Here is a 24,853-nt window from a genome sequence, read left to right on the forward strand (position 1 = left end):
TTTTTCTATAATTTTCTTGAACATTTCAGTTGATTTTGCGACATCTCTCAATTTACTATGTATCATAGTTCACTTGTGGTACCATATTATTTGTGGAAATCCGAGAAACACACAGCGGGCATGGGGGGTTCTCCTCACTCACTTACCAGCTTTGGGGCGTGTACGTTAACTCCACTTAGCTAGCGAACGAGAAAACAACTGAATTCAACTTTGTTTGATATTTAAAGTAAAGTGTTACTTAGGTCTTGATGAGTTTGAGTCTAGATATCCTCTCAGATTGTGGATCGTGATAAGATTTTTTGGAAAGATCGCCCACACCTAATTTGACTAATCAAGTTTTCAAATTTATGTATGATTCATTAACCCTTTGGCAAACTACTTGGAAAGGGGTTGCGAGCTACCGGTAGCTCGCAAGCAACATGTTGGAGACCCCTGGTCTAAAGACTGCTGTTGTTAAACTCCTGCTCAAGAAAAATAATCTCGACTTCTCCATTTTTGAAAATTTTAGACCTATTTCTAAACTGACTTTTTTAAGTAAAATCCTAGAAAAGGCAGCTATTACAAACCTAAATGATCACTTGAATAAACGTTCTGTTCTTGACAAGCTTCAGTGAGGTTTTAGAACAAAATTACAGTACAGAAACTGCATTCGTTAAAGTAGTAAATGACTTGCATCTAAATGCAAATAGAGGCTGTTTATCTATTCTCATCCTCCTAGATCTGAGTGACACATTTGATACCATTGATCACAGTATTCTTAAAAATCACCTTAGTCAGTGGGTGGGCCTCTCTGGTAATGTCTTATATTGGCTTGAGTCTTACTTAAAAGGTAGACAATTCTTTGTTAGTTGTGGTAATTATACTTTAAAGACACATGATATTCTACACGGTGTTCCACAAGGATCTATCCAGGGTCCAATGTTCTTTTCAATCTACATGTTTCCATTAGGTCAGATTATCTCAAGGCATAACGTGAGCTACCACAGCTATGCTGATGACACACAAGTGTACTTATCAATAGCACCTGATGACCCAGACTCTCTTGGTTCACTGACCCAATGTCTTACTTGTGCTTCAGTGGATGAGTAGTAATTTTCTCAAACTAAATAAGGAGAAGACAGAAATCTTAGTGATTGGCAAAAATGGATATAATGAGGATATTAGAAATAAACTTGATCCATTAGGCTTAAAAGTCAAAACAGAGGTAAAGAACTTAGGGATGATTATTGACTCTAACCTAAATTTTTAAATCACATATTAATCACGTCACTAGGACAGCATTTTTTCACTTAAGAAATATAGCAAAAATTAGATCCCTTATAACTTAGCAAGATTCTGAAAAAATAGTTCACACTTTTGTTTTTAGTCAACTAGATTACCGTAACGCACTCCTCTCAGGACTACCCAAAAAAGACATCAATCGATTGCAACTAGTGCAGAATGTAGCTGCCAGAATCTTAACTAGGAAACAAAAATCTGAGCACATCTCTCCAGTTCTGATGTCACTACACTGGTTACCTGTGCCCTTCAGAATTGATTTTAAAAGACTGCTTATGGTTTACAAAGCCTTAAATAATCTCGATCCATCCTATATTTCAGAATGCCACTCACCTTGCGCTCCAAATCGTAACCTTAGATCTTCAAATGAGTGTCTGCTTATAATTCCGAGAGCTAAACTTAAAAGAAGTGGTGAGGCAGCCTTCTGCTGTTATGCACCTAAAATCTGGAATAGCTTACTGACAGAAATTCACCAGGATAATATGGTGGAGCACATTAAAAACCTGCTAAAAACCCATTATTTTAATATGGCTGTCTTACAGCTTCATTTTAGTGTAACCCTGAAATTCTGAAATATTACTATGGCTCCACAATTCGTTGTAACCTCTACTTTCTTTACTGTTCTTTTTCCAGTTTTCTGTGGTGGCGCCGCAACCACCACCTGATCAAGGAACCATGCAGTCCCTACATTGATTGATGGATGTGCAGATGTCCACATGACCATCATCATCTAATTCTTCCACGTGAAGCCTGAAAACCATGAGGACTGATTTAGATCATTTATGTTAGGTAGAATGCCCAGTGGGGGATGCACAGACTCATGGCCTTGGAACCCCTGCAGATTTTTTTTTTTTTTTTTTCTTTTCCTCCGGCCCTCTGCAGTTTTTTTTCTTTTGTTTTTTGTGTCTTCCTGGCCAACAGACCTTACTTTATTCTTTGTTACTTAGCAATACTTAATTTTATTTTTATAGCTTTTTTCTTCATCTTGTAAAGCACTTTGAGCTACATCATTTGTATGAAAATGCGCTATAAAAGTAAACGTTTGGGTGGCAATTGCACCTCTTCTATTCCACATCTATAGAACAGGTTTTGGGAAGAATAAGGGGACTGTGGATGTCAAGAACTGAAGTTTCAGTGCACAGTGCAAATTGGGACCCTAGCATACATATGAAAGGCACTATATAATAGACAAGAACTGCTTCAGTTTGCCCCTCCCCCCCCAAAAAAACTGCACCACTGCCCAATTTTTTTTCACTAGCTGCCACTGGTACTAAGTATGAAGCATAAAACAGGTTGGCCAGAAATAACAAAATAAAATAAATATTATCTTACCTTCACTGTTTGCTCTGTATTACTGAACACTGTATTAAAGTTTGGACCATTGACATCAGCCTGCAAAAATGACAGGTAGAAATTATTACCTGAATTACAGATATCTTAAACAAAATATGAATATTTTTCACTGTCAGCACAGATCACAATAACATTTTTTTGTATTTAATGGATATATTTTCTTTTTTTTTTTTTTTATATTTTTATTTTATTAATTTTCATTGTAATCATTCCATACAAATAGATCAATTTATAACCCAACAAAATTGAAGACAAATCAAACCCCACCCCTGAGAAGGAGAGCTTAGCTAAAGGAAAATTGCTTAGGACTTTTTAATAAGGCAACATTAAACAAAAGAAAGGAAGAAGTAAATTTATATGTAAATAAGAGATGGAGAAGGGAATTAAATGCGGTAATAGTTATTTCTCTTATTCTAAAATAATATTGATTAAATCCTGCCAGGTTTTGAAAAAATTTTATACAGATCCTCTAACTGAGAATTTGATTTTTTCCAATTTCAAATAATATAAAACATCGGTTTCCCACTGACTTATCAGAGGAGAATTAGGATTCTTCCAATTTAACAAAATAAGTCTATGTGCCAAAAGTGTAGTGAATGCAATCACCGTTTGCTTGTCCTTCTCCAATTCAAGTCCATCTGGAAGAACACCGAATACAGCTGTTAATGGGTTAGGAGGGATTGTGACCCCAAGGCTGTCTGAAAGGCACTTAAAAATTTTTGTCCAAAATGATGTTAGTTTGGTGCAGGCCCAGAACATGTGACCCAGTGAGGCAGGAGCTTGGGTGCAGCGTTCGCAGGTTGGATCCTGCCCTGGAAACATTTTGGAGAGTTTTAAGCGAGACAGATGAGCTCGATATATAATTTTTAGTTGAATAATTCTATGCTTTGCGCATATAGAACTCGAGTGAATTCTCTGCTTTGCTACCTTCCACTCCTTTTCTGATATATTGATTAAGAGATCTTCTTCCCAATGTCCTCTTGGATCTTTGAAAGGTAGGGACTCTAATAAGATTTTATATAATGCGGAAATAGTGTTTAATTTCTCGAAATTGAACAGTATTTTTTCCAGCATTGTGGAGGGTGCGAGGTGGGGGAAATCGGGCAATTTCTGTTTAACAAAATTTCTAATTTGAAGATAGTGAAAGAAATGTGTAGCTGGGAGGTTGAATTTTGAACGTAATTGTTCAAAAGATGTAAATATATTGTCTATATAAAGATCTCTGAGCATTTTAATCCCAAAACTTTTCCAGGTATTAAAAACTGGATATACTTGCAAAGGTTGAAAGAGGTGGTTCTCTTGCAGAGGTGCCACTGATAAAAGATTTTCCATCTTAAAATGCTTTCTAATTTGGTTCCATATTCTGAGTGAGTAAAGCACAATTTGGTTATTAGTGTATTTGCGATAACTTGTATTTATTGGAGAGCAGAGCAAGGAGTATAAAGAAGTACTACAGGATTTTACTTCTATTGCGGACCAAGCCTGTGTATGTTCATTTATTTGTGTCCAGGTTTTTATGGCTTGTATGTTTGCTGCCCAGTAATAAAACTGAAAATTAGGTAAAGCCATGCCACCTTCTGCCTGAGGTCTTTGTAGGGTCGCTCTTCGGATACGTGGGTGTTTTGAGTTCCAAATGAATGAGGTTATTGTTGAATCTAACTGTGTAAAAAACAATTTATTGATATATATTGGAACGTTTTGAAATAAAAAGAGAAGTTTAGGAAGGATATTCATCTTAACAATGTTAATTCTTTCAGCTAGAGTGAGATGAAGGGTTGACCATCTGTGCAAGTGTTGCTTAATTTTTTCCATATAGATGGCAAAATTTTGTTGATAAAGAGCTTTATGTTTACTTGTGATATTTACCCCTAGGTATTTAAACTGATCTGCTATGGTAAAAGGTAGGGTGTACAATCTAATATTATATGCTTGTGAATTCACTGGAAAGAGTATACTTTTATTCAGATTAATTCTAAGACCAGATATCTTTTGAAATTCTGTTAGTGCTGTTAAAACAGCAGGGACAGTGTTTTCTGGGTCTGATATATATAAGACCATATCATCTGCATATAGAGAAATTTTCTGTTCCAGTCCTTCTCTGACAATCCCCTTTATCTGATAAGAATTTCAGCAGTGAACCGACAGTGGTTCAATAGCGACTGCAAACAACAGTGGCGACAAGGGACATCCTTGTCTGGTACCACGTTCTAGTTTAAAGTAGTCTGATCAAATGTTATTAATACAAACTGAAGCTTCTGGACTGGTATACAGTAGTTTGATCCATGCACAAATATTTGGGCCAAACCCAAATTTCTCCAATGCAGTGAAATCATATCAAATGCTTTTTTCTGCGTCTAATGATAGTAATATCTCTGGGGTGTTTGATTTTGCTGGTGAATATATAACATTAAACAAGCGTTGGAGATTGGAAGATAGGTGTCGGCCTTTAATAAATCCAGTTTGATCCTGTGATATTACCGAGGGCAGCACTTTCTCCATCCTTCTAGCTAGGATTTTTGACAGTATCTTAACATCATTATTCAGGAGTGAAAATGGTCTGTATGATGCACATTGTAACAAGTCCTTATTTTTTCTAGGAAAGATGGTGATTAATGCTTGTCGAAATGTTTCAGGTAGTATTTGGTTGTCTCTAGCTTCTGTAAATGTTGCCAATAAGAGGGGAGCTAGCTGAGTGGAGAATTTCTTATAAAATTCTACGGGGTAACCATCAGGGCCTGCTGATTTCCCGCTTTGTAGTGACTTTATGCGTCTAGTAATTCTGTTAGCGTTAGAGGTTTATCCAGTTCCTCAGCACTTAAAGCATTTATTTGTGGTATCTGTGATGTATCCAGAAATGCATTAGATTGTGTGTTGTCTTCTTTGGGTTCAGTAGAATATAAAGACTTATAATAAACTCTAAATGTGTGCATTATATTTTCATGGTCAATAATTTCTTCTCCATTCTTGTTGGTGATTACTGGTATTGCATTGCGAACTTCTTGTTTGTGAATTTGTTGAGCTAAAAGCTTATTAGCTTTTTCTCCGTGTTCATAGTAATGATGTCTAGACTTATAAGTTGTTCGGTTTCTTTAGTTGTTAAGATGTTAAGTTCTGTATGCAGGGCCTGCCTTTTCTTGTAGAGAACTTCATTTGGACGCCTGGCTTGTTCTTCATCTATTCTAGTAATTTCACTTCTTAGCTCTGACACTTTCTTGGTTTCTAATTTATTTCTGTGGGAAAGATATGAAATAATCTGTCCTCTTAAGAAGGCCTTTAGAGTTTCCCAGAGTGTTCCTGCAGAAACCTCTGTGGACGTGTTTGTCTCTAGGAAGAAGCTGATTTGTTTGGATATAAATTCTGTGCAGTTCTCGTCTGCCAATAAAAGAGGGTTAAGACGCCATCTACGAGGTGAGTGTGAGGGGCTTAATGATTTTAGCTCCAAGACTAGAAGGGCCCCTCCTTTAACCGTCACCTTATCGTGGTGGAGGGGTTTGCGTGTCCCAATGATCCTAGGAGCTCTGTTGTCCGGGGCTTTATGCCCCTGGTAGGGCCACCCAAGGCAAACTGGTCCTAGGTGAGGGATGAGACAAAGAGCGGTTAAACAAACCTCCTATGAAGAAAAACAATTTTGGACGGCGTTTTCCCTTGCCCGGACGCAGGTCACCGGGGCCCCACTCTGGAGCCAGGCCTGGAGGTGGGGCTCAATGGCGAGCGCCTGGTGGCCGGACCTGCACCCATGGGGCTCGGCCGGGCACAGCCCGAAGAGGCAACGTGGGTCCCCCTTCCCATGGGCTCACCACCTATGGGAGGGGCCAAGGAGGTCGGGTGCAGTGTGAGTTGGGTGGTGGCCGAAGGCGGGGACCTTGGCGGTCCGATCCTCGGCTACAGAAGCTGGCTCTTGGGACGTGGAATGTCACCTCTCTGAAGGGGAAGGAGCCTGAGCTAGTGCGCGAAGTTGAGAGGTTCCGGCTAGATATAGTCGGACTCACCTCGACGCACAGCTTGGACTCTGGAACCAATCTCCTTGAGAGGGGCTGGACTCTCTACCACTCTGGAGTTGCCCCCGGTGAGAGGCACAGAGCAGGTGTGGGTATACTTATTGCCCCCCAACTTGGAGCCTGTACATTGGGGTTTACCCCGGTGGACGAGAGGGTAGCCTCCCTTCGCCTTCGGGTGGGGGGACGGGTCCTAACTGTTGTTTGTGCGTATGCACCGAACAGCAGTTCGGAGTACCCACCCTTTTTGGAGTCCCTGGAGGGGGTGCTAGAGGGCATACCTTCTGGGGACTCCCTAGTTCTGCTGGGAGACTTCAATGCTGACGTGGGCAATGACAGTGAGACCTGGAAGGGCGTGATTGGGAGGAATGGCCCCCCTGATCTGAACCCGAGCGGTGTTTGGTTATTGGACTTCTGTGCTCGTCACGGATTGTCCATAACGAACACCATGTTCAAGCATAGGGGTGTTCATATGTGCACTTGGCACCAGGACACCCTAGGCCTCAGTTCGATGATCGACTTTGTGGTCATGTCGTCGGACTTGCGGCCACATGTCTTGGACACTCGGGTGAAGAGAGGGGCGGAGCTGTCAACTGATCACCACCTGGTGGTGAGTTGGCTTCGATGGTGGGGGAGGATGCCGGTCAGGCGTGGTAGGCCCAAACGTGTTGTGAGGGTCTGCTGGGAACGTCTGGCAGAGCCCCCTGTCAACTCCCACCTCCGGCAGAACTTCGACCACATCCCGAGGGAGGTGGGGGACATTGAGTCCGAATGGGCCATGTTCCGTGCCTCTATTGTTGAGGCAGCTGACCGGAGCTGTGGCCGTAAGGTGGTCGGTGCCTGTCGTGGCGGCAATCCCCGAACCCGCTGGTGGACACCGGTGGTGAAGGATGCCGTCAAGCTGAAGAAGGAGTCCTACAGGACCCTTTTGTCCTGTGGGACCCCGGAGGCAGCTGATAGGTACCGGCAGGCCAAGCGGAATGCAGCTTTGGTGGTTGCTGAGGCAAAAACTCGGGCGTGGGAGGAGTTTGGGGAGGCCATGGAGAATGACTTTCGGACGGCTTCGAGGAGATTCTGGTCCACCATCCGGCGTCTCAGGAAGGGGAAGCAGTGCAGTGTCAACACTGTATATGGTGGGGATGGTGCGCTGCTGACCTCGACTCGGGACGTTGTGGGTCGGTGGGGGGAATACTTCGAAGACCTCCTCAATCCCATTAACATGCCTTCCAATGAGGAAGCAGAGCCTGGGGACTCAGAGGTGGGCTCCCCCATCTCTGGGACTGAGGTCACCGAGGTGGTCAAAAAACTCCTTGGTGGCAGGGCCCCGGGGGTGGATGAGATACGCCCAGAGTTCCTCAAGGCTCTGGATGTTGTAGGACTGTCTTGGCCGACACGCCTCTGCAGCATCGCATGGACATCAGGGACAGTGCCTCTGGATTGGCAGACCGGGGTGGTGGTCCCCCTCTTTAAGAAGGGGGATCGGAGGGTGTGTTCCAACTACAGAGGGATCACACTCCTCAGCCTCCCTGGAAAAGTCTATTCAGGGGTCCTGGAGAGGAGGGTCAGTCGGATAGTCGAGCCTCGGATTCAGGAGGAACAGTGTGGTTTTCGTCCTGGTCGCGGAACAGTGGACCAGCTCTATACCCTTAGCAGGGTCCTGGAGGGTGCATGGGAGTTTGCCCAACCAGTCTACATGTGTTTTGTGGACTTAGAAAAGGCATTCGACCGTGTCCCTCGGGGAATCCTGTGGGGGGTACTCCGAGAGTATGGGGTACCGGCCCCCCTGATAAGGGCTGTTCAGTCCCTGTACGATCGGTGCCAGAGCTTGGTCCGCATTGCCGGCAGTAAGTCGAACCCGTTTCCAGTGAGAGTTGGACTCCGCCAGGGCTGCCCTTTGTCACCGATTCTGCTCATAACTTTTATGGACAGAATTTCTAGGCGCAGCCAGGGTGTTGAGGGGGTCCGGTTTGGTGGGCTCAGGATTGGGTCACTGCTTTTTGCAGATGATGTTGTCCTGTTTGCTTCATCAGGCCGTGATCTTCAGCTCTCTCTGGATCGGTTCGCAGCCGAGTGTGAAGCGGCTGGGATGAGAATCAGCACCTCCAAATCCGAGACCATGGTCCTCAGCCGGAAAAGGGTGGAGTGCCCTCTCAGGGTTGGTAGCGAGATCCTGCCCCAAGTGGAGGAGTTCAAGTATCTCGGGGTCTTGTTCACGAGTGAGGGAAGAATGGAGCGTGAGATCGACAGGCGGATCGGTGTGGCATCCTCAGTAATGCGGGCGTTGCATCGGTCTGTCGTGGTGAAAAAGGAGCTGAGCCGCAAGGCGAAGCTCTCAATTTACCAGTCGATATATGTTCCTACCCTCACCTATGGTCATGAGCTATGGGTAGTAACCGAAAGAACGAGATCGCGAATACAAGCGGCTGAAATGAGTTTCCTCCGCAGGGTGTCTGGGCTTTCCCTTAAAGATAGGGTGAGAAGCTCAGTCATCCGGGAGGGGCTCAGAGTAGAGCCACTGCTCCTCCGCATTGAGAGGAGTCAGATGAGGTGGCTCGGGCATCTGATCAGGATGCCTCCTGGACGCCTCCCCGGTGAGGTGTTCCGGGCACGTCCAACCGGGAGGAGGCCCCGGGGAAGACCCAGGAGACGCTGGAGGGACTATGTCTCTCGATTGGCCTGGGAACGCCTTGGGATTCTCCCGGAAGAGCTAGAAGAAGTGGCCGGGGAGAGGGAAGTCTGGGCATCTCTGCTCAAGCTGCTGCCCCCACAACCCGACCTCGGATAAGCGGGAGACAATGGATGGATGGATGGATGGATGGACTAGAGGGGCATGGTCAGAGATAACAATCTATATATATAATTCACTAAGCCAGAAGACAAGTAGCCAACCATGGAAAGCACGCCAGAAGGGGCGTGGATTCACTAAGCCGCCGACAAGTAAGACACCCATGGTGCACGCAGGAAGGAGCCATGGCCACCAACTCTAAGACCATTGGATGCGACGACAACTCGCAGAGCCACGCCCACCAACACAAGAAAAATGGCGTCATTTATATTCGTCTGTCGTAGGGGCCACATGCACCTCCGAGCCACGTTGACTGTTCATAGAGGCATGTTTCTCGCGGAGGTGAATCGCCATATGCAGCATGTAAAACGGTTTGCGAGGGTATCCCATGGGATCCTTAAAACAATCCTTTACAACTGAGGTTAAAACACAATGAAGTAAGCATTCTTTAAAAACCAATACGCCCTGTGCCTCTGTTTCATTAGCGTCGGTTGTCCTTCAATTGTAAGTCACGGACAATTGTATGTTTCCCTCTCAAAACACAATGAAGGAAGCAGTCTTTAAAAATCAATAAGCCCTGTGCCTCTGTTTTATTAGCGTCTCACCTGCTTCATCCAATGGTCTTAAAGTTGGTGGCCGGGGCTCCGTGAGTTGCTCTTGCGAGCGGGCACATGACCAGGGGGTGAGTAAACTTAGAGAACGAGGGTGGAGGGGGGAGGACCAGGTAAGAAGACGCATGTTTGTCGCGGAACTGAATCGCTGAATGACCGTGCGACGACGGTCGGCTGACAAAAACTGGCCGACAAAAGCGTGTGCATTATACTTACTGAAAGGAGCGTTACGGATTTTGCAAATGTTCATTTTTTTCCCTCCTTTTAGACAACTGTGTCTTTCCGGAAGTGTTCAGCAATCAACATATTATTTTTGCGGCGTTTGCCTGCAGGACCACGTGCAGCGAGAGCGTGTAACACACACACACATACATACAGGCACGCGCGCACGCGGGAGAGAGAGCGCGCTGGACACATTGGAATAATAATACTTCGTTACATTGATATACCGATACTGATTCTCAGTATTCAAAGCGCTATCCACACAGGAAGGAACCGGGAAGCGAACACACAATCTTCCAGAGTCTCCTTACTGCAAACCAACAACACTACTACAGCCCCACAAGGCAATTAAAAAATACACCCGGCTTGAATTTGTTTTCACTTCTGTCCATAGCATAGCATAGCATGTTACTTTTCTTGGTGGCTTATTACATTACGGATGTTTCACATGTACATTGTTTCCCCTGTGCTTAAAAGACATTAAAAAAGTGTTTCTCAACTACGCCATGGTCTTAATGTTGGTGGGCGGGTCTCCGTGACTTGCTCTTGCAAGCAGACACATGACCAGGGGGTGTGTAAGCTTAGAGAATGAAGGTGGACGGGGGAGGACCAGGTAAGAAGAGGCATGTTTGTCTCGGAACTGAATCGCTGAATGAAATTAAACGCGTGTGCATTGTACTTACTGAAAGCACCGTTATGGATTTTGCAAATGTTCATTTTTTTCTCTCCTTTTAGACAACTGTGTCTTTCCGGAAGTGTTCAGCTATCAATATATTATTTTTGCGGCATTTGCCTACAGGACCACGTGCAGCGATAGAGCGAGAGCGTGTGACACACACACACACATACATACATACAGATGCGACAGAGCCCACTGGACACATAGGAATAATAATACTTCATTACATTGATATAGCGGTGTTCTCAGTATTCAAAGCACTATCCACACAGGAAGGAACCGGGAAGGGAACACACAATCTTCCAGAGTCTCCTTACCGCAAAGCAGCAACACAACTACAGCCCCACAAGGCAGTTAAAAAATACACGGGGCTCGAATTTGTTTTCACTTTTGTAGATAGCATTGTTGCAATTTTACTTTTCTTGGTGGCTTATTACATTACGGATGTTTCACATGTTCATTATTTCCCCTGTGCTTAAAAGACATTAAAAAAGTGTTTCTCAACTGTGACTACAAGTACTGACAACTGTGTCATTCAGGAAGTGGTCACCCATCAATACATAATTATGCGGCGTTGGCTAGTTGTGTCATATTTGCATGATTTAATTGTAGGCAGGAAATTATTATCTATAAAAAAATAATCAATTCTTGAGTAGCTATAATGCACTGGTGAGTAGAACAAATATGTTCTTGAGATTGGGTTAAGAAACCTCCAGGGGTCTGATAAGTTGTGATCATTTAAAAACTGTGTAATTGTCTTTGTAGTATTAGATGTCGTCCCCCCTGTCACAGGAGCCCTATCTAAGAGTGGATTTAGAACACAATTAAAGTCCCCAGCCATTATAATTTTATGAGTGTTCACATTGGGAATGGATGCAAATAGATTTTTCATGAATTCCTTATCATCAACATTGGGTGCATAAACATTTATTAAAATCATTTTACTGTTATATAAGTTGCCCATGACCATCACATATCTCCCTTCAGGGTCCGATACTACATCTGATGCTACAAATGGAACTGTTCTGTGTATGAGAATTCCCACCCCTCTAGTTTTCTTTATAAAGCTAGAATGGAACATTTGGCCAGTCCAGTCTTTTTGTAGTCTGAACTGATCCTTGCTTAGTAAGTGGGTCTCCTGTAAAAATACTATTTTAGCGTTTAAGCCTGTTAGGTGAGAGCATACTTTCTTTCTCTTTCATTCGTGATTCAGGCCTTTCACATTCCAGCTCACAAAGTTAACTGTCCCATCATGGAGACATTGATTCTGAGTTTTTAATGTCATTTAATAGTTTTAATTGGTAATGAGGCAGTTTTAATCTTAGTTTCAAGATTCCCCATGAGTTATTGCATTTTAGCCTATTGTTGCATTGATATTTATAATTATAAGGATTACAAGAATAGATTAGATATAACCTGCTCTCCTTCTCTCCCCCTTTATCCCCCCCCCCCCCCCCATTTTGCCTCCCCACATGAGGCTAGATCCCACTTCGCGATGTCCTGGTCCTCTGACATACGAAGTGACAGAGCACGTCCAAAACAAAACAAACCCTACCCTGCAGCGGCGTTAAGAGAATTAAAACAGAGATATCTTTTGCAGCTAAATTCTTAATACTATCAGCCGAAAATATTATTATTAACAGTCTTTAAGCTTGAAATAATCTTCAGCGCTTTTAAGTTATTAAGATATTAAGATAAAAAAAAAAAAAAGAATCAACCCTGGGAATGATTTTAAAAACTAGTCTAGGATAAACCTGGTAATTCCTACTGTAATAGTATAATGGTAATAGTATAAATAGTAGACGCCAGTTGTTCCGCTGTTTCAACTCGAGCCGTGAATGCCTGCTTAACGCCTTCCAGCTGATCTGTAACGTCATTAATCTGGTCGGCAAGCATTTTCAGTTTGGATTTAGTTTCTTCGATGTGTTCCACTAATTTCTCCAACATGCCTTTAAAGTTCACGTCAAAATGTTTAAATAGACGCGTTTCCTTATCTTTGTTATCCTTCTTAAGCTCGTTCTTAAGCTCAATGGTCGTCTTCTTAAGATCATTCTTGTTATCTTTCTTAAGCTCATTTATGGCCGTAACCATGGCAGTGGCCAGTGTAGCGATCATCTCTTTCAGTTCGGACAGTTCGCTTCGGCTTTCGTGCTCCGTGAGTGGAAATGCAGCTCCTGTTACAGCAGGTGCTGTGGGCTCGCGATGAGTAGATGAGAGCACATCCTGCAGGGCCTTTTCTAGTCTCGAATGATCCTCAGAAATCGGCGATCCATCGCGACCTGTATCACTTGCACCTACGCTCCCATTTTCACTCTCGACTGGAGACGATACAATGGAGCGGGGTCCCAGGAAATCTGCGCATTCGTCTGCCTGTTCTAGGTCAGTCTCCGAGAGACTATACCTTACACTCGGGCCGGATGTCTGTCCAGACTTTGATGCAGCTTTAAGTTTCTTTTCCGGTTCTTTCTGACTTTTCTTCTTGTTACTCATGCTTGTATATTGTAGTGGAAGTTCCTTGGTCGGGTTAAATACAGGATACCTCTAAATAATATGAAATACATGGGATAATAAAGCTGCTGCTAGCGGAGCTCTGCTTCAGACGTCCATCTCCTATAAACGGACGAGACCAACTCCAACTAATGGATGTATTTTCTCAAAGCAACTTGCAAGTATGATGTGTTTTCATGTACGTACGAGATAAAGTTAGATTTAAAAATGACAAAAGTGCTCTTCGGGATACCTAATTTCGACTTTGCCCAGGCTATGGTGTTTCAGTTTGACATCACTTTTATCTCTTGTAGCACAGTGATATAAAAAACAGATAGGTGAGCTTTTATTTATTAAAGGAGTGTGGGATGGTTGAGGTTCATACATTATCTTTACAATTATCAGTCTGCACACTCATACTGAGACCTTGAGGGGACAAGGTGCATTTTTTTTTCTTTCAAACAATTTGGTGCGTACAACTTATCATAACATGGCAACTTATCTTGTGCCCTTCATTTCTACATCTCATGTTCACAACATCCTATCTTGTGCCCACCACTTACCATAGCCTGCGCACCAGATACTTTAAGGTCACATCAGCTATTCTTGCGTGTGCGCTACATACATTCAGATGAGCACCAAATACCATTGCATGCGACTGTACATTTTCTAGAAACAGGACATATCGCTAAATAGTCACAGCCAGCTTCTTTTCTTATTAGCACAAGTTACAAAAGGAACTCATATTTCACATATTGATTGCATGTGAAGTTTACTTGGTCCAATGTGGGTATACTAATTTATTTCTCTGGTAAACATGGCACACTCGCATATCTAAACCAATGGACTGGGGTATTTAACATGTATTTAAAGAGTTAAATCCAAAACGGGACACTTCATTCTCACCATTTACTGACAAAAGATATGCCCTTGTTATAAAGCCAAACTTGAATATCCTAGTCAAATCCATTGGCAAACCTGGTATACTGGGTCATCTGTTGCACTGTGCAAAACTAACTACGATATTTAAAGGGCACAGTGGAGAGTAAATTCGTATACTTGACATTTTTATTATCACATTTTTGACTAAATTAATCCCTAATTTAAACTGCAGGTGATACTGGCTAGCCCCAACATAGGTATACTTAGTATATTAATAGGCTAACAGTGATGGGAAAAAGAAAATACACCTTGTTTCAGTTTTATTAATTAGCTGCAAGGACGGTCAATAAAAACAGCATATAGCACATCGACTTTTTCATCATTTGTCACCTTCAAACCTTTATAGTATCTGTTAAATGTGTAGTCCAGTGCTGCCCATATGGGAGCGTGCCAGGTTAGCTATTACTTGTGATGTGTTGGGTTTTGCTTATGTGCAGTTTAACACAGGACTCTCTGTTTAAGTGACCATGATTTATTCAACCATTGAGTGCCCCTTAAATAACGGAGTCCGACTAATGAATAAATTACTGCTTCTGACTTCTTGTAAGAAGTCATCATGTGCTTTGTAAGTTATTTTTGTAAATTGTCTCTGCTGCTCTTTAACCACCTCTTCACGTAGTATTTTACTGCACTTAATTTTTTTTAGCCTTTGATCAACTTGTTAAAAACTGTTTATATTTGTTATTTAATGGTTTAAAACTGTATTTTTATATTTGTCTTGATTATGAAATATTAAGTAAGGATAGACTTCTCCTTTTCTTTGGCAGTTTGACATGAGTAATTAAAATAAATGGCTTTCTGTTCTTTTGTGCCACTTAACAATAACAAAGATTCCAATATCAACAGTATTTTATTAAAAACATAAATAAAGCATAACATACTGTATTCAATTTTATTTACCTTAACATAATCTATTTTCAGAAGATCAGAACCAGCTTTGTCTGAAGAGGTAATTAGTTGAAGACACTGATGCTGTGGCCCTGAAGATACAAAGAAAAGACATTTTTGTAAAATAATACACCTAAAAAATACAAAAGACAACAATACAAAAATGAGCTTTAAGCATTAACAGGCACAGGATAATGTCCTAGATTTAAAAAAAAAATTTTACAATAAAGTTAACCCATTGAGGAAAGCTTCCAGAATGACAAAGAGTCACTCACACAGCATGAAAGAACTACTGTATATGACTGCGGATAAGTCGGGAGTTGATTTTAACGTGTAATTTCTGGTATTTGATAATGTCTGCCATATAAGTAAAATGCGGAAAACGCATGCTATTGGTCCAAGAGATTATGATATGCTAACGCCCACCTGACAGAGTAACCATGGAGCACATTGTCTTTTTTTTTCTCTCTCTATGTATTGTGCCTACGTGACCACACAGTAATACTCTAACTATTCCGAAGCGACGTTTGCACTGTTTTGTGTTTTTTGTATCTCACACCCTCATATAACTTTATCATAAAAGCATCCCTTATCTAGGATGGAGCATTCAATTAGAAGAAAATATGAAGCTGGTTTTAAATTAAATGTCATTGTAGTAGCGAAAGAAATTGGTGACTGCGCTGCTACAACAAACTTCGATGTGCCTGAGGAACCGATGCGAGATTAGAGGAAGCAAGAAGATGTTAAAAAAAAATTTTAAGCGTCACATTTTTGAACGGGCGCATAAGTCGGGGTCTGATTTTATGATTAATTTTTTGGGTTTCAAAACCCGACTTAAACATGAGTATATATGGTACTTAAAAAATTACTTGGTAATGTAAGCCTTGGTATCTAGTTTTTGTATGTCTGTATATTACACTGCTATGGTCTCAAGCATATCATATAGTTGGTCCCTGGGATGGTTGTTACAGCACTAGAAGAGTAAGTATGCCAGTGACACTTTCTCATACTATCGCTTAGTCAAAACTATCTAACAAACCCTGTGAACATGGCAGGAGTAAAATGAAATGGGATGTCAGAGTAACAGTCAAACTTCTTGTGTAGAGTAGATAGTGGTAAAACAGTTTGCTATTCTTAGATAAAGGAATGTTTAAGAAATTTTGTAAAAGACCTGACTTATTAAATCGCCACATTATAGCCAGTAACTTGATTAGTGTTTGGTTATGAAGGGACAATTCACTAGAACCACAACTTATCAAATACCACAGCTAAAATGACTTCATCTTATCTCAAAAAATAAAATGATTCAAATTATTTTTCAAATTAAAATGACCCAATTTAATCCAAAATATATTCTATTAATTAGAAAATAATTGTTAAATTGTTTAAATAAAATATAAGCTGATTGTAACTTGTTTAATGTTGACAACAAATAAAAAAAACAAAAACACAAAGAATGCATTTAATACTCACCTGTATAAACGTAAGTGTTGATTTTTAAAATGACGTATAAAACCTTTATTGGCTTTATTTATAGCACTATTCATTAGACTCTCAGGAAAATTACTTGTTCAAAGGGAAAAATTGTAAGTCCTGGCCCCTTTTGATGGTAATAACCTGTCAAACCAGAGGTTAGGAACTGTGGTTTAATGCTTTCTCTCTTCCTTCCTATGAAGAACAGACGCCTAACCACTCCATTGCTGACATAACTTTCATTGTCTGCCATCCAGGACCCTCCCCTTCTTGTTGAAAACCTACATATTTAAGAGGGCCACCAACCTAGGGAGTTCGGTCCAGAACTATTTTTTGCAAAGATATTTCCGCACTTGTTTAACGTGCTGACATTTAATATATGTGATTCACCCACAGTTTGGTGCTCCTGAACTCTTTACCTTTGTTTGTCAACTCTTTTTTAAAATCAGTGACCGTGGGTCTTTCCTTCTGACAGCATTGCAATGTTTCTGTATACGTGTTGCTAGTCTTTTAGATGTTTGTCCCACGTATACTGCTGGGCATGCAATACATGGAATGCTGTAAAATGTGTTTCTTGTCTCCGTGGTTGATTTTTTGCTTTAGGCATTGAAAAGGACAATCCATAAAGTGCTTTGTGGTTTGTGTGTTATGTTGAATCCCAGATCTGGAAAGGACATGTGCTGTACTTTCTGACACGCCACAATATGGGAGGGTGTGGTACATGCGGTGGGGGAACGAGTTCGAGTCAACTGTTTGCTGAGGTCTACGGGTCCCCTATATAGGCATTGTTTAATAAATGTCTGGAGGCAGCCATTTGATGTGAAAAGATGAAAATGTCTTACATTCTTTTTTGAGTCCATTGTGTTACAATGGGGGTTAATCCTTTTGAGCAAAGCACTAACGCAACTCCATTTATGTGAAGAAGCGTGGTTGCTGGAAAAGTGTAGTATTATTTCAGTATAACAATCCTTGCAATAAATACTTGTAACTAAACTAGTATTTTCCATTAAAATGGAAGTAGGTATTTTGGCAAAGTGAAATGAGATGCATTATGTTCTTAGTGGTCAGCATCGTTTGTGTCACTATGGTGGGATTGTTATTTGGTTAGTTTAAAGTAAGTCTCTGTGGCCAGATGAATTGGGATTGTAGTATATAACAACACAACATCAAAAGAAACAATGATCTCATCATCAGAAATGGATATATTATCCAGGCTCTGTAATGCCATCTCAGCACTATTAGTGGAATAATCTGAGTCATGTTAAATATTTGAGCATATGAAAAAGTCTTTTAGACAAGCTATAAGTTGGTCCACCTGTCAAGGCTAACCACAGGTTTGAATTTTAAAGAGAAAAACTTGTGGATTTTTGGGAGGCCGTAGAATTCCAGGGCAGACGCATCATTTGATCTCATTTTACAGTACTCTTGTAAGTTTAAATGGTTCTTATTTCAGAGTTTACCCAGGGTGGAGTTGATTTTATTTAAGGTGTTTTTTTGTAGGGTCGCTGGTTAATTGCTCATAGGTATTGGTGTCAGAGAGCATTTCCTCTGTTGCAGTAAAATATTGCTCTTTGTCCACTACAACTGTCGCACCTCCTTTGTCGGCTGATGTAATAACAATGCTGCTGTCATCCGTAGCAATCTTAAAGCCTTCTGTTCTTTTATAGAAATGTGGAGTGTCGGATGTCTTGTTTGTAACTGAACTGCCGCAGCACACCTTATTTCCTGTGCATTGTCTGCCAGTATTTTTTTGGTTTGAATGATGTGTTTTGACTTTTTCAGACATAAGAGACTTAAGTTAGACTTAAGTCTGTATTCAGAATTAAAAAAAAAGAATGCAACACTCTTATCTTCACTCTGCCAAGTAAGAGAACCAGCAACTGTGGCGTTGACATTAAAAGTTCAATCACAGGGACGCACAAGTACGTACACCAGATAAGGGTGAAACATATACCATGTACTCTTTGTATTATTTGTCTGATACTGTATCACATATCTATGTGCTGCTTCTCACGATTGAGAGGACATGGTGTTTGCCGACTGGCCGACCAATCACAACCATTACCTTGTAGGTAACCACCTAATACAGTGGAACCTCGGTTCACGACCATAATTTGTTCTAAAACTCTGGACGTAAACCGATTTGGTCGTGAACCGAAGCAATTTCCCCCATAGGATTGTATGTAAATACAATTAATCCGTTCCAGACCATACGAACTGTATGTAAATATATAATTTTAAGTTTTTAAGCACAAATATAGTTAATCAAACCATAGAATGCACAGCGTAATAGTAAACTAAATTTAAAAACATTGAATAACACTGAGAAAACATTGCAAGAGTTCGCGCTATACTGTAGCCTTATGACCCGATCGCTGTAAACACTTTTTTTTTTCTTTTGAGTTTTAAGCACAGGGAAAAAAAGGAACATTTGAACAAATCCTAACTTTATTTAAAAACCAACCATAAACCACCAAGAAAGTAACATTGCAGGAGTTCACGCTAATAGCCTTACAACCCGATCACTGTGTAAACTTTTTTTAACGAGTTTTAAGCACAGGGAAAAAAAACGAACATTTGAAAAAAGAGAAAAGTAACATTGCAACAATTCACGATATGAACCGAAAAATGAACATTTGAAAAATCCGTAATACAAAAATTAACCATAAACCACCAAGAAAACTAACCTTGCATGAGTCGAGTTCTGGCATGAAGTGAGGAGGAACTGGGTGGAGAACAATCCGGTCTCGTCGCAGTTGAAGACTTGTTGCGGGATGTAGCCTTCGTCCTCCACTAATTTTGTGAAATTTTTCACGAATTCTCTCGCAGCTTCAGCATCGGAACTAGCAGCCTCTCCATGCCTTACCACACTATGAATGACACTTCTCTTGCAAAACTTTTCAAACCATCCTCTACTGGCTTTAAATTCCTCACTTTCGCCACTCGTAGAAGGATAGTTTTATAGCAAATCGCCATGAATCTTCCTGGCTTTCTCGCATAACATCGCCTTGCTTACGCTATCCCCTGCAAGTTGCTTCTCGTTCAGCCACACTAGCAATAGTTTTTCCACCTCTTCCAGCACTTGAGGCCTCTGCCTGGTTAACGCTGTAACACCTTTTGCAACATCCGCTGCTTTAATAGATTCTTTCTGTTTTAGAATAGTCGAAATCGTAGATTTTGACTTCTTGTACTCGGCGGCAAGATCAGTAACACGAACGCCACGCTCATACTTTTCAATAATTTCTTTCTTCACTTCGATTTCAATTTTCTGCAAACCTTTCTTCTCACCACTCTTCACTTGCTTAGAAGCCATGGTTAACTGTAAAAGCACACGAAATACTGTAGAGCACAAAGAGTTCACAGGTAAAGCACGCACGTCTGACTGAGAACAATGAACAGGGAGAGGCTGAACACGTGCTTAAATACAGTAATCGGTGCGTACGAACCGGAAGGGAAATGAAATAGAGCACAAAGAGTTCACAGCGAAAGCACGCACGCACGCACATGTAAGCACACACATCTGACCGAGAACAATGCAACACGTGCGGAAATTATCGGCGCGCACAAACCGAAAGGGAAACTGGCTTGTTCATATACCGAGTGTGTGGTCGTGAACCGAGGCAAAAGTTTGGCGAAGTTTTTGGTCGTAAACCGATTTGTACGTGTACCGAGACGTTCGTGTACCGAGGTTCCACTACAATCAGTTTCTGATTAAGAGAGAGAAAAGGAGAATATCTAGGTAGTGACTGCACCTCCTCTTACACCAGCAGGTTATCACATATCTCGAGCGAGCCAGCCAGCGAGAAGGTCCTCTGATGGGTGCACATGCCCATCAGAGGACCTTCTTGCTGGCTCACTCGAGGTATGTGATAACTCGCTGGTGAAAGAGAAGGTGCAGTCACTAACCAGATATTTTGCTTTTCTCCTGGCAGCTCAGAGAAACCGCTGACAAACAACATTAGTCCCATCCCTTCCAGTCTGCACAATACAAGAAACACTGCATCCAGGAAACAGGCATCTTTTGCAACTTCAGCAGACTGCAGCACCCTGTTTAAATATTATTTAAGTTATCCACCTAAAGAATTGGCTACTCATTAGCACCCAAAGCAGCACAATTTAAGTTGGGAACTGTAATTAACACTAGAAATCCCTGAAGCCTACAAAAAAACCCATAATCCTGGGCCACCTTAAATTCCTTAGCACCTCTCCATTAACGTCTTTTATTTTACTAATTTGTCCATCAGCACAAGCAGCCTGCTTTCCCACCCCCCCAACCCCTCCCTCAAACCCCACTGCCGCAGCTCAACTCGGACAAAAAGTTTTCCCAGCTACAGTCAGATTATCTCGGTGTGAAGTGCCTGCAGTTGGATAAGGTAAATAATATATTATTTGGAACACACACATTTCTGTTTTTACAACAATCTGGGTAACTGTACAGTAGGATGACAGGAAATGTGAGGCAAGAAATGTTGAACATATACCTAAAACAGGAACTTTTTTCATGTTATAGTACTAATGACAAAATTTTAACATTAAGCGTATAATGTATGAAGAATTAAGTCCAAATATGAAATAGACACTTTCACAAAAGGTACATGAATAACAAGTGTGTTTTTATTGAAGAATATAACCGAACAATAAGAACTTGGGTTAGGATACGACGCTGACACGACTGCCTGGGTGGTGCAACGGTAAGAACTGCTGAATCATAATCAAGTTGCCGGTTCGATTCCAGGTGCTTCCCAGAATTACCGTTTTGAGTAGTGAGCTCCTCTTATTGTTACTATTATAGAGTAAAAACATACAATTGATTTGAGTTTGTAACAGCCGGTGTAAATTTATGTTACTTGTAAAGGATAGCATTTTTTTTTTTAATTCTTTTTTTTTTTCTCTCAATCACAATCTCACGCTATCCCTGATCTGACACTGCTGTTTTCAAATAAAGACGTGCTGTAACAGAGGTGAACTGAGATGAGGATAAGGGTTCTACATCGGAGAAAGAGAACAGACGCGCTCCTCACAACAAATATCCACTCACACATAAGAACAAACGCAGCTGCACGAGGCATAAAGCAAAAGATTGCACCATTTGGCAGGATGACGCCCGACCTCTTGCTGTATCCAGTGAATTGGACACACGCATGTCCTTCAACGAAACTGAAGTGCATGCCGAGCTCACCAAGGTATCGTGCAAAGTTCTGTTTGTGATTATGTTTTGTGATGGTCTTTATATGAAAAACATGTATATGTTACTTGTATAAAAGCTACATCGAATGCTGTTTACCTATATTAATTTACTTATCTTCCTACAGCGTAAAGTCACAAGTAGGCTGCAGAGCTTCCTGTGTTTGATCGACGTGGGCATGCTGACAAAGTACATGTGGAATGCTATTTCAGTACAGAATGACTTTAGCTGCAGGTGAAAGCTCCTGACGCACTTTATGCAACTGTTGTTATGGTTCTGCCTTTGTCTAGAAACAGTTTCATAAGGTTTATAACCTTAGTCTTAGAAAGTCTTTCTCCCGTGGAACGACTGGGATCTTTTCCTGAATAAGGAATGGCATTGCACATTCAAATAATAGAGGGTACTGTTTTGCGGTCACAGCTAACCCTCTCTCGCTTCCTTTTCCTGGCATGTTACTGCTTTATGGTCACAACGTCCTAGCCCTCTATGATTCTGGCAGCAACATCTCCATTACTGCGAGATGATATCTCCTGTCGGAACAGTGGAACGGCAGAAGGGCCAGCCTAACCTGCATCACAGCAGACACTGGAGGTAACTCACCTTCACCTGTCAGTCCAGGGCTTATTTTGTCGTCTGCAGGTGGTGGTCGTCACAAATCCTCCCTATGCCGTGGTGCTGTGAAGAGACTGGCCCCAAAGAAAACCCGAAAAGGCTACACCATGCTAAACCAAGTGGGGAGCCTGGCCATGGACCGGGGAACCCCACCCAATGAAGAGTCCCAGCCATGCAACTGAGAAGGTAAAGGGCCACCTACCTAGTATGATCTAGTGGTTCTGCAGCCAGGTGAAAGTGATACTCTGGATCCAGTAACGCCTAACCCAAGCCCCAGTGCCAGTCCCACTGGAAAAGTGGAGGATGCACCTGATGCTTGGGCATCTTTACAAATGCGCTTCCGTTCCCTGCCTGCATATTTCTAGTGCGAGCAGTGGAATGACAACTCACTAAAGTATGACAGAAATGCAGTTTCTTCTGTAAATGGGCAACCTGCCAAAGCTTCCACATCCCAATGCCTTGCTTTGTCGTAAATAATGATCTGTAGCATTGGGTGGTGGATCAACAGGACGAGCCAGCTCCTCATCCTTCAGCCTTACAGCTGCAAGATCTTTGATCTGGCTCATACTCATCTTTTAGGGGCCCATCTGGGTGGCAAAAACACACAGGAGTGGATTGCAGCATGATTTTATTGGCCAGGAGTACACAAGGAGGATCGCTGCTAATGCATGTCATGCCCTGAGTGCTCAATTAACCCAAACACCTCAGCGCAACTGGGCACCCATCATTCTGCCGCCACTAATTGACACCCCATTTGAGCAGATCGGCACAGATATCGTCTGCCTTCTCAATCCCTCTATCAGAGGACACAAATATATTATTGTCCCGGTAGACTACACTACCTGATACCCAGATATCGCTAACAGTGGCTAATTCTAAAACAATTGCCTGGGAACTAGTAGGGGTCAATGCGCATGTCAGTATTGCCAAGGAAGTCCTAATAGACCAGGGGACAGGCTGCTACAGATTAAACACCCTAAAACATCCGTCTATCACCCCCCGACAAACAGACTGGTAGAGAGATTCAACCAGATCCTCAAGCAAATGCTGAGGAAAGTAGTCCAAGCAGACGGGAGAGACTGGAACCAGCTTTTGCCTGGTCTGCCTTCCATGAGGTACAGCAGGCCTCAACATGTTTTTCCCCATTTGAAGTATCATAAGGCCAACAGCCCGTGGGACTGCATGATTTAATTCAGAAATGCTGGGAAGAAGAGGCACTGGGTTTGCATGGCCCTGACCCCTGGTGAAGGAACAACTTGAGGTCAATCTGCGTGCACAAGCTCAGCTATACAACAGAGGAACCTAGCTACATGATTTCCGAACAGGGGATGGGGTTATGGTCCTGGTCCCCACAATGCATTCCAAAGTTTTAGCTCACTGGCATGGACCCTATGAGGTCTGGGAACCTAAGGGCTTGGGCTTGGTGGACTATTTAGTTTGTCAGCCTGATTGGCACTCGAGGCAACATATTTACCACATTAACCTCCTGAAACCATGGGTTGATTGTGATACAACTAGCACTTCAGCTACCTCTGCCCTGTCGCTTATAGCAGAAGACAAACATTTAAACTATGGGGACTCTCTTACCTACAAAAAGAAAAAAGAGCTGCGGGCTGTCATTGCTTCCATTGCTCTAGTCATAAGCAACAAGCAGGGCTGTACCAAGTTGATTGCCCATGACATACAGTAGTACGGGGGTGGTAGTCCGTGAACGAGCCTATAGCCTTCCAGAGGCGAAGAAGGCTGAGGTAGAGCTGGAGATAAATCAGATGCTGGATCTCAGAGTGATCGAGGCCAGTCACAGTCCATGTTCCAGTCTGCCAGACAGGAGTTGGAGTGTTAATAATGACTTCTGCTGGCTGAATCAAGTCTCCCATTTTCAGACCTATTTCATGTCCAGGGTGGATGACCTAGGAGCATCTAGGTAATGGCCAGTACCTGTCTACCCTGGACATGAGAAAAGGATATTGCCAAATTCCCCTGACAAATGCAGTCAAGGAAAAAAACGCGTTCAGCACTCCTAGTGGCCACATAAGGTTCTACCCTTTGGGTTGCAAGGGGCTCCATCTGGTGGACAGAGTGCTACGGCCCCATAATGCCTGTAAGTGCTGCCTATATCGACGATGTTATCATGTATTCCAGTACCTAGGCGCCCTCCGGGCCATTTGTGACACTGGCCTCAAGATTTACCCTCAGGAATGCTATTTTTGGAGCTTACCAATATAAATTCGTCAGGCTAATATGGTGGAGCACTTTAAAAAACTACTTAAAACTCATTATTTTAAAACAGCTTTCTCATAGCTTCATTTTAGTTTAACCCTGATATTCTGTATATGCATTTAA

The 24,853-nt window shown here is 42.2% G+C and overlaps 1 protein-coding gene across 1 annotated transcript in view; it reads right to left on the reverse strand.

The window, feature by feature from the left end:
- The window catches only part of vps13c (vacuolar protein sorting 13 homolog C), a 608,306-nt gene that overhangs the window by 339,181 nt on the left and 244,272 nt on the right, over window positions 1-24,853 (reverse strand). The window contains exons 29-30 of the mRNA XM_051920790.1: window positions 15,253-15,332; window positions 2,611-2,670 (exon numbers count right to left, since the gene is read on the reverse strand). Coding sequence (XP_051776750.1) covers window positions 2,611-2,670; window positions 15,253-15,332 — 140 coding nt within the window. The remainder of the gene's footprint in view (window positions 1-2,610; window positions 2,671-15,252; window positions 15,333-24,853) is intronic.

The sequence above is a fragment of the Erpetoichthys calabaricus genome, chromosome 17 (assembly GCF_900747795.2).
Source record: "Erpetoichthys calabaricus chromosome 17, fErpCal1.3, whole genome shotgun sequence".
In the NCBI taxonomy this organism is placed as follows: domain Eukaryota; kingdom Metazoa; phylum Chordata; class Cladistia; order Polypteriformes; family Polypteridae; genus Erpetoichthys; species Erpetoichthys calabaricus.